At 57.8% G+C, this 13,691-nt stretch overlaps 1 protein-coding gene across 1 annotated transcript in view; it reads right to left on the minus strand.

Moving 5' to 3' along the window:
* Positions 1-13,250, minus strand: part of supt16h (SPT16 homolog, facilitates chromatin remodeling subunit) — a 39,923-nt gene extending 26,673 nt beyond the window's left edge. Inside the window, 9 exon segments of the mRNA XM_080184882.1 lie at positions 837-910; positions 1,334-1,424; positions 2,639-2,811; positions 3,658-3,809; positions 6,533-6,679; positions 7,495-7,647; positions 9,739-9,913; positions 10,062-10,150; positions 13,167-13,250. Of these exon segments, the coding sequence (XP_080041008.1) occupies positions 837-910; positions 1,334-1,424; positions 2,639-2,811; positions 3,658-3,809; positions 6,533-6,679; positions 7,495-7,647; positions 9,739-9,913; positions 10,062-10,150; positions 13,167-13,232 (1,120 nt within the window). The 5' untranslated portion in view covers positions 13,233-13,250.
* Positions 13,251-13,691: the final 441 nt, after the last annotated feature.

A 13,691-nucleotide genomic window follows, 5' to 3' on the forward strand; every position in this document is an offset into this window, starting at 1 on the left:
CCCCACAGCCCCCCTCACCCCCTACACTACAACATCACCCCACAGCCCCCCCCACCCCCTACACTACAACATCACCCCACAGCCCCCCTCACCCCCTACACTACAACATCACCCCACAGCCCCCCCCACCCCCTACACTACAACATCACCCCACAGCCCCCCCCACCCCCTACACTACAACATCACCCCACAGCCCCCCCCACCCCCTACACTACAACATCACCCCACAGCCCCCCCCACCCCCTACACTACAATATCACCCCACAGCCCCCCCCACCCCCTACACTACAACATCACCCCACAGCCCCCCTCACCCCCTACACTACAATATCAGCCCACAGCCCCCCCCACCCCCTACACTACAACATCACCCCACAGCCCCCCTCATCCCCTACACTACAACATCACCCCACAGCCCCCCTCACCCCCTACACTACAATATCAGCCCACAGCCCCCCTCACCCCCTACACTACAACATCACCCCACAGCCCCCCTCACCCCCTACACTACAATATCACCCCACAGCTCTGGCACCCCCTCCCTATCTCTGTAACCTCCTCCAGCCCCCCTACACCCCCTCCCTATCTCTGTGACCTCCTCCAGCCCCCCTACATCCCCTCCCTATCTCTGTAACCTCCTCCAGCCCCCTACACCCCCTCCCTATCTCTGTAACCTCCTCCAGCCCCCCTACACCCCCTCCCTATCTCTATAACCTCCTCCAGCCCTCTACACCCCCTCCCTATCTCTGTAACCTCCTCCAGCCCCCTACACCCCCTCCCTATCTCTGTAACCTCCTCCAGCCCCCCCTACACCCCCTCCCTATCTCTGTACCCACCTTTTTTCAGCCGATATTGATTCTTTGCATTAATTACGAGTGATCCTTCTCGGAATTCGATTCCCATCGCAAACCTTCAACAAAAAACACCTTCAATTAGAGAGGGGGACACAGCACATGCGCCGACAGAGCGCCGCACTGCGGGGAGGGTCCGCGCCGAGGGAGGGCCGCACTGCGGGGAGGGTCCGCGCCGAGGGAGGGCCGCACTGCGGGGAGGGTCCGCGCCGAGGGAGGGCCGCACTGCGGGGAGGGTCCGCGCCGAGGGAGGGCCCGCGCCGAGGGAGGGCCGCACTGCGGGGAGGGTCCGCGCCGAGGGAGGGCCGCACTGCGGGGAGGGTCCGCGCCGAGGGAGGGCCGCACTGCGGGGAGGGTCCGCGCCGAGGGAGGGCCGCACTGCGGGGAGGGTCCGCGCCGAGGGAGGGCCGCACTGCGGGGAGGGTCCGCGCCGAGGGAGGGCCGCACTGCGGGGAGGTGCTGCAAAGTGACAGATTTCTCACCCCAGGTTTTTGGTAATCTTCCCCATCAGTTCAGGTTTCTCCTGCTTCACGAAAGCCATCACATTCTGGTAAACATCTGCGATCTTGGCACCTGCATGGGCAGAGAGAGAGAGAGAGAGAGAGAGAGAGGGGCACAGATACAGAGAGAGAGACAGAAAGAGACAGATACAGAGAGAGAGACAGAGAGAGAGAGACAGACAGAGAGGCACAGATACAGAGAGAGAGAGACAGAGACAGAGAGGCACAGATACAGAGAGAGAGAGAGAGAGAGAGAGACAAAGAGGGGCACAGATACAGAGAGAGACAGAGAGACAGACAGAGAGAGAGATTAGAAGTCAAACCACACACCAACTAAACTGCCGAGAAATGGAAACAGGAGGCCATTCGGCCCATCAAGTCAGCACTGAGCAGAATCCCACCAGGCCCTATCCCCACAATCCCTTGCATTTACCCTGGATAGACCCCTGACACTAAGGGGCAATTTACCAAGGCCAATCCACCTAACCTGAAAGAGTCTACAGAGACTCTCAGTCTACAGAGGTTCCAGGTGGAAGAAAGAATGTCCGGGGTGTGTGTGGGGGGGGGGGGGTCCTTAATTATCCCGGCTGCTTTTCCCCGAGGCAGCGGGAAGTGTAGACAGAGTCAATGGATGGGAGGCTGGTTTGTGTGATGGATTGGGGGCTACATTCATCACCCTTTTGTAGTTCCTTGCGGTCTTGGGCAGAGCAGGAGCCCAGACCGAGCTGTGATCCAACCAGAAAGAATGCTTTCTATGGGGCATCTGTAAAAGTTGGGGAGAGTCGTAGCGGACTGTCTGACCGTTCACAGCCATTGCGGCTGTCCACCACACCAGCCCCTGGGCCAACTCCCCGACCAGCCCCGGCCCAGCCCTACCCACCCCTGGCCCCACCCAAGCCCGTCCTCCACCCACCCAGCCCCGCCCAGCCCCGCCCTCCCCTGGCCCTGCCCCTGGCCCCGCCCACCCCTGGCCCCACCCCAGCCCGTCCTCCACCCACCCAGCCCTGCCCTCCCCTGGCCCTGCCCCAGCCAGCCCCGCCCTCCCCTGGCCCTGCCCCTGGCCCCGCCCACCCCTGGCCCCACCCAAGCCCGTCCTCCACCCACCCAGCCCTGCCCTCCCCTGGCCCTGCCCCAGCCAGCCCCGCCCTCCCCTGGCCCCACCCCAGCCCATCCTCCACCCACCCAGCCCCGCCCACCCCTGGCCCTGCCCCAGCCAGCCCCGCCCTCCCTTGGCCCCGCCCTCCCCCGGCCCCGCCCCCACCCTCCCCCAGCCCCGCCCCCACTCACCATTCTTCATCTCCTTCAGTAGCTCCTCCTCGATCTGAAGCAGGAAGTTATACTTGTCCTGCATTTCCTGGGGAGGGTCGACCATGAGGGTACGCACGATATTGGAGCAGTATGACTTGTAACGGATCCCCATCGCACACGTGATCGCCCCAAAGTGCATGTGGTTCTTATCACTGAGCGGAGGCAAAAAGACAGCGTCAGATAGTCCGTCTGCACTGCTCCCCCCCCACCAACCATCAAACACTCCCAGGACAGGCACAGCACGGGGTTAGATACAGAGTAAAGCTCCCTCTACACTGTCCCCCCATCAAACACTCCCAGGACAGGTACAGCACGGGGTTAGATACAGAGTAAAGCTCCCTCTACACTGTCCCCCCATCAAACACTCCCAGGACAGGTACAGCACGGGGTTAGATACAGAGTAAAGCTCCCTCTACACTGTCCCCCCATCAAACACTCCCAGGACAGGTACAGCACGGGGTTAGATACAGAGTAAAGCTCCCTCTACACTGTCCCCCCATCAAACACTCCCAGGACAGGTACAGCACGGGGTTAGATACAGAGTAAAGCTCCCTCTACACTGTCCCCCCATCAAACACTCCCAGGACAGGTACAGCACGGGATTAGATACAGAGTAAAGCTCCCTCTACACTGTCCCCATCAAACACTCCCAGGACAGGGACAGCAGGTGTTTAGATACAGAGTAAAGCTCTCTCTACACTGTCCCCCCATCAAACACTCCCAGGACAGGTACAGCACGGGGTTAGATACAGAGTAAAGCTCCCTCTACACTGTCCCCCCATCAAACACTCCCAGGACAGGTACAGCACAGGGTTAGATACAGAGTAAAGCTCCCTCTACACTGTCCCCCCATCAAACACTCCCAGGACAGGTACAGCACAGGGTTAGATACAGAGTAAAGCTCCCTCTACACTGTCCCCCTCATCAAACACTCCCAGGACAGGTACAGCACGGGGTTAGATACAGAGTAAACAGGCACCCATGCCGTGGACCGTTACCTGACGACGCTGAACTTTAGGTTGTAGTTGCCCCCACTCTGGATGATGGGGGGATAACACATCTCCACCGTGGATGGGTCTGCTCCAGCGAGGTACTTCTTCTCCTCGATGGCCTTCTCCACCGACTCCGCCAGTTTACTGTGCCGTACTTTCTGCGCCGGAGGAGAGAGAGAGAGAGTGGTTACAACCCACACAGGAGCCGGAATGGCCACGCTATCAGCGTCCTCAGCCCGCGACAGGGTCTGGCCTTCGGACTGGAGACACCGCCAAGTGTTTCTCTCCGAACCAGTTCAATCCACGCAGTCAGCAGCGCCACACTGGAGCTAACAGTCTGCAGAGTCTAGTCACACACCCTGTAACAGTCTGCAGAGTCTAGTCACACACCCCCCTGTAACAGTCTGCAGAGTCTCGTCACACCCCCCTGTAACAGTCTGCAGAGTCTAGTCACACACCCCCTGTAACAGTCTACAGAGTCTAGTCACACACCCTGTAACAGTCCGCACAATCCAGTCACACACCCCCTGTAACAGTCTACAGAGTCCAGTCACACACCCCCTGTAACAGTCTACAGAGTCTAGTCACACACCCCCTGTAACAGTCTACAGAGTCTAGTCACACACCCTGTAACAGTCCGCACAGTCCAGTCACACACCCCCTGTAACAGTCTACAGAGTCCAGTCACACACCCCCTGTAACAGTCTACAGAGTCCAGTCACACACCCCCTGTAACAGTCTGCAGAGTCTCGTCACACCCCCTGTAACAGTCTGCAGAGTCTCGTCACACCCCCTGTAACAGTCTGCAGAGTCTAGTCACACACCCCCTGTAACAGTCTACAGAGTCTAGTCACACACCCCCTGTAACAGTCTACAGAGTCTAGTCACACACCCCCTGTAACAGTCTACAGAGTCTAGTCACACACCCCCTGTAACAGTCTACAGAGTCTAGTCACACACCCCCTGTAACAGTCTAGAGTCTAGTCACACACCCCCTGTAACAGTCTACAGAGTCTAGTCACACACCCCCTGTAACAGTCTACAGAATCCAGTCACACACCCCCTGTAACAGTCTGCAGAGTCTAGTCACACACCCCCTGTAACAGTCTACAGAGTCTAGTTACAGAGACTGCGGCAAACAATCTACAGAGTCTAGTTGAACGGGGCCTGTGGTTCTGTGCAATGTGGTTGACGTGTGAATAACCTGCAGGTATAGTCTCTCTCCGTCTCTCCTCGTTCTTCTCCATCATGTCAAAGAACATTGCAGCACAGGAACAGGCCCTCTGACCCACCAGGCCTCGCTGACGCACGGTGCTGTTTCTTGCCTCTACTCATCCCACTATTCGCTGCCTACTCACAGATCTACCAAGATGCTTCTTAAACATCTCTCTTCTACTTGCTTCTCCCACATCCTCTGGCAGCCAGTTCCAGGTATTTACCACCCACTGTCTGAAAAAAAACAAAACCTGCCTCTCACATCCCCTTTAAACATTGCCCTGTTTTACCTTTAACCTACACCCCCCAGTAAATGATTTGATTTATTGTCACGTGTATTAACGTAGTGAAAAATATTGTTTCCTGTGCGCTATACAAAGCGTACCGTTCATAGAGAAGGAAAGGAGAGGGTGCAGAATGTAGTGTTACAGTCACAGCGAGGGTGTAGAGAAAGATCAGCTTAATGCGAGGTACAAAGAAAATTCCAGCACAGGAACAGGCCACTCGGCCCCTCCAAGCCTGCACTGACCATGCTGCCCCCCGACTGAACTAAAACCCCCGACCCTTCCGGGGACCATATCCCTCTATTCAAGTTTTTAGGTGTCCAGATCACCAACAACCTGTCCTGGTCCCCCCTCACGCCGACACTATAGTTAAGAAAGCCCCACCACGCCTCTACTTTCTCAGAAGACTGAGGAAATTTGGCATGTCCGCTACGGACTCTCACCAACTTTTACAGATGCCCCATAGAAAGCATTCTTTCTGGTTGGATCACAGCTCGGTCTGGGCTCCTGCTCTGCCCAAGACCGCAAGGAACTACAAAAGGGTGGTGAATGTAGCCCCCAATCCCATCACACAAACCAGCCTCCCATCCATTGACTCTGTCTACACTTCCCGCTGCCTCGGGAAAAGCAGCCGGTATAATTAAGGACCCCCCCCCCCCCCCCCCCCAACAACACACACCCCGGACATTCTCTCTTCCACCTTCTTCCGTCAGGGAAAAAGATACAAAAGTCTGAGGTCCCGTACCGACCGACTCAAGAACAGCTTCTTCCCTGCTGCTGTCAGACTTTTGAATGGACCTACCTCACATTAAGCTGATCTTTCTCTACACCCTCGCTGTGACTGTAACACTACATTCTGCACCCTCTCCTTTCCTTCTCTATGAACGGTATGCTTTGTCTGTGTAGTGCGTAAGAAACAATACTTTTCACTGTATCCCAATACACGTGACAATAATAAATCAAATCAAAAGAATTTAGCATGGCCAATGCAAAACTAAAATTAAAGTTTATTTATTATTACACGTAAGGCTTATATTAACACTGCAATGAAGTCACTGTAAAAAATCCCCAGTCGCCCTCACTCTGGTGCCTGTTCGGGTTACACTGAGGGAGAATTTAGCACGGCCCAATGCCCCCTAACCAACACGTCTTGCAGACTGTGGGAGGAAACCGGAGCACCCAGAGGAAACCCATGCAGACACGGGGAGAATGTGCAGACTCCACACAGACAGTGAACCAAGCTGGGAATCGAAAAGAGAGGGCACCCAGAATTGGCCCCAGTCCTTCCTGGTATGGTGTAACCCGGGATTTGCACAGCGAAAGAATGGATCCCACACCCTGGTATTATTACCCCCAAGATCGGAAGGTCAGCATCTGATTACCTCGTCAGCGTCCACGATCTCCATCACACGCTCCTTGAAGAATTTATTAAACACCTCCGAGGTGATCAGGGCAGCTTTCTTCATAGCGTTCAACTCCCCGTCCTCCTTCACCGCCAGGGTGTAGGCAACTGTTGCACTCATATCCACCTGAGGAACAGCATCAGATACAGAGTAAAGCTCCCTCTACACTGTCCCCACATCAAACACTCCCAGGACAGGTACAGCACGGGGTTAGATACAGAGTAAAGCTCCCTCTACACTGTCCCCACATCAAACACTCCCAGGACAGGTACAGCACGGGGTTAGATACAGAGTAAAGCTCCCTCTACACTGTCCCCCATCAAACACTCCCAGGACAGGGACAGCACGGGGTTAGATACAGAGTAAAGCTCCCTCTACACTGTCCCCACATCAAACACTCCCAGGACAGGTACAGCACGGGGTTAGATACAGAGTAAAGCTCCCTCTACACTGTCCCCACATCAAACACTCCCAGGACAGGTACAGCACAGGGTTAGATACAGAGTAAAGCTCCCTCTACACTGTCCCCCATCAAACACTCCCAGGACAGGGACAGCACGGGGTTAGATACAGAGTAAAGCTCCCTCTACACTGTCCCCACATCAAACACTCCCAGGACAGGTACAGCACGGGGTTAGATACAGAGTAAAGCTCCCTCTACACTGTCCCCATCAAACACTCCCAGGACAGGTACAGCACGGGGTTAGATACAGAGTAAGCTCCCTCTACACTGTCCCCATCAAACACTCCCAGGACAGGTACAGCACGGGGTTAGGTACAGAGTAAAGCTCCCTCTACACTGTCCCCCCTATCAAACACTCCCAGGACAGGGACAGCACGGGGTTAGATACAGAGTAAAGCTCCCTCTACACTGTCCCCCCATCAAACACTCCCAGGACAGGTACAGCACGGGGTTAGATACAGAGTAAAGCTCCCTCTACCTTCTCCAGTCCCTCCTTGTTCAGGCAGTCGTTCCAGGATTTCATGAACTCTCCGGGAAATTTGTCCTTTCCGAAGACGCCGATGACCTTTCCGTTTTTACTGTCCTTGATGGCCTCAATCATCTTGTCGAAATTGGCTTTGTTGCTCTCGTTCTGGACGGGGAGAAGTCGGGGAAATGAAATCGTCTCCTTCACCACCCCCTCCTATTCCCCCCACCACCACCCCGTCCCCACCCCCAAAACCTCTCTGCACCTCACACACACACTCTCTTGGTCCTGTCTCCCCATTCTCTCACTCCCCCGCTCTCTCACTCCCCACACACTCTCCCACTCGGCGCTGTCTCCTTCCCCACACACACTGCCCCTCGGTGCTGTCTCCCCCGCTCTCTCCCTCCCCACACACACTGCCCCTCGGTGCTGTCTCCCCCGCTCTCTCCCTCCCCACACACACTGCCCCTCGGTGCTGTCTCCCCGATCTCTCCCTCCCACACACTCTCCCCCTCGGTGCTGTCTCCCCCGCTCTCTCCCTCGGTGTTGTCTCCCTCCCCACACACACTCTCCTTGGCGCTGTCTCCTCCGCTCTCTCCCCCGCTCTCTCCCCCCCACACACACTCCCCTCGGTGCTGTCTCCCCCGCTCTCTCCCTCCCCACACACACTGCCCCTCGGTGCTGTCTCCCCCGCTCTCTCCCCCGCTCTCTCCCTCCCCACACACACTGCCCCTCGGTGCTGTCTCCCCCGATCTCTCCTCCCCACACACTCTCCCCCTCGGTGCTGTCTCCCCTGCTCTCTCCCTCCCCACACACACTGCCCCTCGGTGCTGTCTCCCCCGCTCTCTCCCTCCCCGCACACTCACTCCTGCTCTCTCACTCCCCACACAGGCTCTCCCTCAGTGCTGTCTCCCCTGCTTTGTCACTCCCTCGGTGCTGTCTTCCCTCTCCCTCACTTTCTTCCCCTCTCCCCCCACCCCGCGCGCACACACTCCCTCGGTGCTGCTCCCCCACTCTCTCTCTCTGTCTCTTCCCCCCACACTCTCACTCAGAGTCATAGAGGTCCAACCTGTCCATGCCGCCCTTTTTTTAAACCCCTAAGCTAATCCCAATTGCCCACATTTGCCCCATATCCCTCTATACCCATCGTACCCATGGAACTGTCTAAATGCTTTTTAAAAGATAAAATTGTACCCGCCTCTACTACTGCCTCTGGCAGCTCGTTCCAGACACTCACCACCCTCTGGGTGAAAAAATTTCCCCTCTGGACCCTTTTGTATCTCTCCCCTCTCACCTTAAACCTCTGCCCTCTAGTTTTAGACTCCCCTCCCTTTGGGGAAAAGATATTGACTATCTCGCTGATCTGTGCCCCTCATTATTTCATAGACCTCTATAAGATCACCCCTCAGCCTCCTACGCTCCAGAGAAAAAACTCCCAGTCTATCCAGCCTCTCCTTATAACTCAATCCATCAAGTCCCGGTAGCATCCTAGTAAATCTTTTCTGCGCTCTTTCTAGTTTAATAATATCCTTTCTATAATAGGGTGACCAGAACTGTACACAGTATTCCAAGTGTGGCCTTACCAATGTCTTGTACAACTTCAACAAGGCGTCCCAACTCCTGTATTCAATGTTCTGACCGATGAAACCAAGCATGCCGAATGCCTTCTTCACCACTGTCCACCTGTGACTCCACTTTCAAGGAGCTATGAACCTGTACCCCGAGATCTCTCTGTTCTGTAACTCTCCCCAACGCCCGACCATTAACTGAGTAAGTCCTGCCCTGGTTCAATCGACCAAAATGCATCACCTCACATTTATCTAAATTAAACTCCATCTGCCATTGGTCAGCCCACTGGCCCAATTGATCAAGATCCCGTTACAATTGGAGATAACTTTCTTCACTGTCCACTGTGCCACCAATCTTGGGGTCATCTGTAAACTTACTAACCATGTCCCCTATATGCTCATCCAAATCATTAATATAAATGACAAATAACAGTGGGCTATCCTGGTTCAATCTACTGTCACTCTCCACCCCCCCCCACCCGTCCAACGTGCTCTCTCCCCCTCTGTGCCCCCTCCCACACTCTTCCTCTCTGCCTCCCCCATACCCTTTCTCTGCCCCGCGCTCTCTCTCTGTCTCCTCCCCACAGTCTCTCTCTCTCTGCTCCCCCTGCACTCACACTCTCTCTGCCTCCCCACACCATCTCTCTGCGCCGCCCCCACCCCCCTGTCCCCCGGCAGTCTCACTCACCTTCTCCCGCACCAGGAGGGTGACGGCTGGGATGCCGTTGGCGTTCTCGCTGCCCTTGGTGTTTGCCACCTGTTTGAGGAACTCCACTTTCTTCTTGCTGGCCATGAAGAGAATCTTCTCATCACAGAACACCATGATGGTGTCTGTCAGCTCATAACCAAACAGCCAGGTCTGTCAACAGGGAGAGGACAGTGAGGGAGGGGGGACACCGCATCCGGGGGGGGGAGGGGGGACACCGCATCCGGGGGGGGGGGAGGGGGACACCGCATCCGGGGGGGGAGGGGGGGGGGGGTGCTGGGCTGGGCGAGTATAGCTTACCTGTAAGGCTTGTTGATTTTGCATAGACAATCTCCTCATCCACTCCCACCGACACCACGATGGCGTCCACTTTGCTGTACTCATCATCGCCTCGCTGTGGGGGGAGTTGAGGGGGGTAAGAAGCCAGTTAGATACCAAGCCAAAAACCATCCCAAAGCAATCCCCATCCCTCCCCACACACCCCCGCCCACACAGACCCCCCACATCTCACATCGTCATCACGCTGCCCCCGGGCGGGGGGGGGGTGGAGAGACCCAGTCGGACACCGCACCAAACCGACTCACTCCCACACAGCAACACCCTTCCCCCCCAGACAGACAGGGACACACAGCGAACGCCCTCCCACACCATTCCCAGCAAGCACCCACCCCAGTGTACCCTCCCCACAGTGCGGCGCTCCCTCAGCACCAACCCTCCCCACAGTGCGGCGCACCCTCACAGTTGAACTCTCCACTGAGATGTTCACTTGGAAAATACCAGCTATCCCTGTGACATACAACCCCCAGAGGCCAGTAGCAAACCATTCGGTCCATCAAGTTTGTACTGACCACTACTCCTGTAACTCCACACATTAAGAACATAAGAAATAGGAGCAGGAGTAGGCCATCTAGCCCTTCGAGCCTGCCCCGCCATTCAATAAGATCATGGCTGATCTGTCGTGTCTCAGTTCCACTTTCCCGCCCTCTCCCCATAACCCTTAATCCCCTCTCTTATCAAGAACCCATCAACCCGCGTCTTAAAAAGATTTAGCCAGGCAGCCTCCACCACTTCAACGGGCAGAGAATTCCAGAGATTCACCACCCTTTGAGTGAAGAAGTTCCTCCTCAACTCCGTTCTAAACCGCCTCCCCTTTATCTTGAGGCTGTGCCCCCTAGTCCTACTGTCCTTTCTGAGCGGGAAGAGCCTCTCCACCTCTATCCTATCCATCCCATTCATCATCTTATACGTCTCAATGAGATCTCCCCTCATTCTTCTAAACTCTAACGAGTACAAGCCTAGTTTATTCAGCCTCTCCTCATAGCTCAATCCCCTCAACTCCGGTATCAGCCTAGTAAACCTCCTCTGCACTCCTTCCAAGGCCAAAACATCCTTGCGTAAGTACGGAGCCCAAAACTGCACACAGTACTCCAGCTGCGGCCTCACCAATGCCCTATACAGCTGCAGCAAGACCTCCCTACTTTTATATTCAATCCCCCTCGCTATGAAGGCCAGCATCCCATTCGCCTTCCTGACCACCTGCTGCACCTGCAGGCTGGGTTTTTGCGACTCATGCACAAGGACCCCGAGGTCCCTCTGCACCGTCGCCTGCTGCAGTTTTCGCCATGTAAGTAATAGTCCTTCCTACCATTATTCCTACCAAAGTGGACCACCTCACACTTGCCAACATTAAATTCCATTTGCCAGTTCCTGGCCCATTCGCCCAGCCTATCTAGATCCTTCTGCAGACTCTCCACACCCTCTGCGCAATTTGCCGTTCCACCAATCTTGGCGTCATCACGAACCCCCCCCGGGCACTGAGGGAGAATTTAGCCCGGCCAATGCGCCCTAACCAGCACGTCTTTCAGACTGTGGGAGGAAACTGGAGCATCCGGCGGAAACCCACGCAGACATGGGGGAGAATGTGCAGACTCCGCACAGACAGCGTACCGAGCCGGGAATCAAACCCGGGTCCCTGGCGCTGTGAGGCAGCAGCGCTAACCCACTGTGCGCTGAGCCGGGAATCGAACCCGGGTCCCTGGCGCTGTGAGGCAGCAGCGCTAACCCACTGTGCGCTGAGCCGGGAATCGAACCCGGGTCCCTGGCGCTGTGAGACAGCAGCGCTAACCCACTGTGCGCTGAGCCGGGAATCGAACCCGGGTCCCTGGCGCTGCGAGGCAGCAGCGCCAACCCACTGTACCACCGTGCTGCGTGACAGAGAGGAAGAGGGAAGGGAGGAGGATTGGCCAAGCTAAATTGCCCCTCTGTGTCCAAAGTAGGGGCGGTACAGTGGGTTCGCGCTGCTGCCTCACAGCGCCAGAGCAACCTCCCCCCTCCCCCACTACCCCCCCTCCCCCCCACTACTACCCCCCACCCCCCTCACCCTCCCCACCCACTACTACCCCCCACCAACTACTACCCCCCCACGCACTACTACCCCCCCCACGCACTACTACCCCCCCCACGCACTACTACCCCCCCCACGCACTACTACCCCCCCCACGCACTACTACCCCCCCACCCCCCTCAACCCCCCCACGCACTACTACCCCCCCACCCCCCTCAACCCCCCCACCCACTACTACCCCCCCACCCCCCTCAACCCCCCCACCCACTACTACCCCCCCACCCCCCTCAACCCCCCCACCCACTACTACCCCCCCACCCCCCTCAACCCCCCCACCCACTACTACCCCCCCACCCCCCTCAACCCCCCACCCACTACTACCCCCCCACCCCCCTCAACCCCCCACCCACTACTACCCCCCCCCACCCCCCTCAACCCCCCCACCCACTACTACCCCCCACCCCCCTCAACCCCCCCCACCCACTACTACCCCCCCACCCCCCTCAACCCCCCCCACCCACTACTACCCCCCCACCCCCCTTCAACCCCCCCACCCACTACTACCCCCCCACCCCCCTCAACCCCCCACCCACTACTACCCCCCACCCCCCTCAACCCCCCACCCACTACTACCCCCCCACCCCCCTCAACCCCCCCACCCACTACTACCCCCCCACCCCCCTCAACCCCCCCACCCCCCTCAACCCCCCCACCCACTACTACCCCCCCACCCCCCTCAACCCCCCCACCCACTACTACCCCCCCACCCCCCTCAACCCCCCCACCCACTACTACCCCCCCACCCCCCTCAACCCCCCACCCACTACTACCCCCCCACCCCCCTCAACCCCCCCACCCACTACTACCCCCCCCACCCCCCTCAACCCCCCCACCCACTACTACCCCCCCACCCCCCTCAACCCCCCAACCCACTACTACCCCCCCACCCCCCTCAACCCCCCCACCCACTACTACCCCCCCGCCCCCCTCAACCCCCCCACCCATCAACCTCTCCCCCCCCCCTCAACCTCTCCCCACCCCCACCTCAACCTCTCCCCCCCCTCACCTTCCAGTGGTTGTACAGCCTCTTGAGCCGCCGGTAATAGGCCTCCTTGTCCAGGCTCACCGCCATGCCCGCCCGCGGCCTCCCTCCTCCACCACCGCCACCAAATGGCGCCGCCGCCGACCCAACTCCGCAGGCGCACTGCCGTCAGTGCCGGGGGCAGCGCCGGCGCAGTGAGGATTGGGACACACTCCGCCTGCGCGGATCCGACACAGTGCCGGGGGGCAGCGCCGGCGCAGTTAGGCAGGAAGCGCACACCGCCTGCGCGGATCCGACACAGTGCCGTGAGCACCGCCGGCGCACTTCGGATGGGCACGCAATCCGCCTGCGCAGTTCCGATACACTGCCGTGAGTGGCGCCAGCGCACTGAGGGAAGAGAAAAAACAGTTTGGCATGCGTAATTCCGGCACGGTGCCGGGAGCAGCGCCGGCGCAGTGTGCGGAGGAGACACTGCGGTCCTGTTGTCTGAGCGAACCTAATCCGCCTGCGCGTTGCCGGCAGTCAGCCGTGAGTGGCGCCGGCGCAGTG

Source organism: Carcharhinus amblyrhynchos, unplaced genomic scaffold, assembly GCF_965287045.1.
Source record: "Carcharhinus amblyrhynchos unplaced genomic scaffold, sCarAmb.v2.hapA scaffold_991, whole genome shotgun sequence".
NCBI classification, from domain to species: domain Eukaryota; kingdom Metazoa; phylum Chordata; class Chondrichthyes; order Carcharhiniformes; family Carcharhinidae; genus Carcharhinus; species Carcharhinus amblyrhynchos.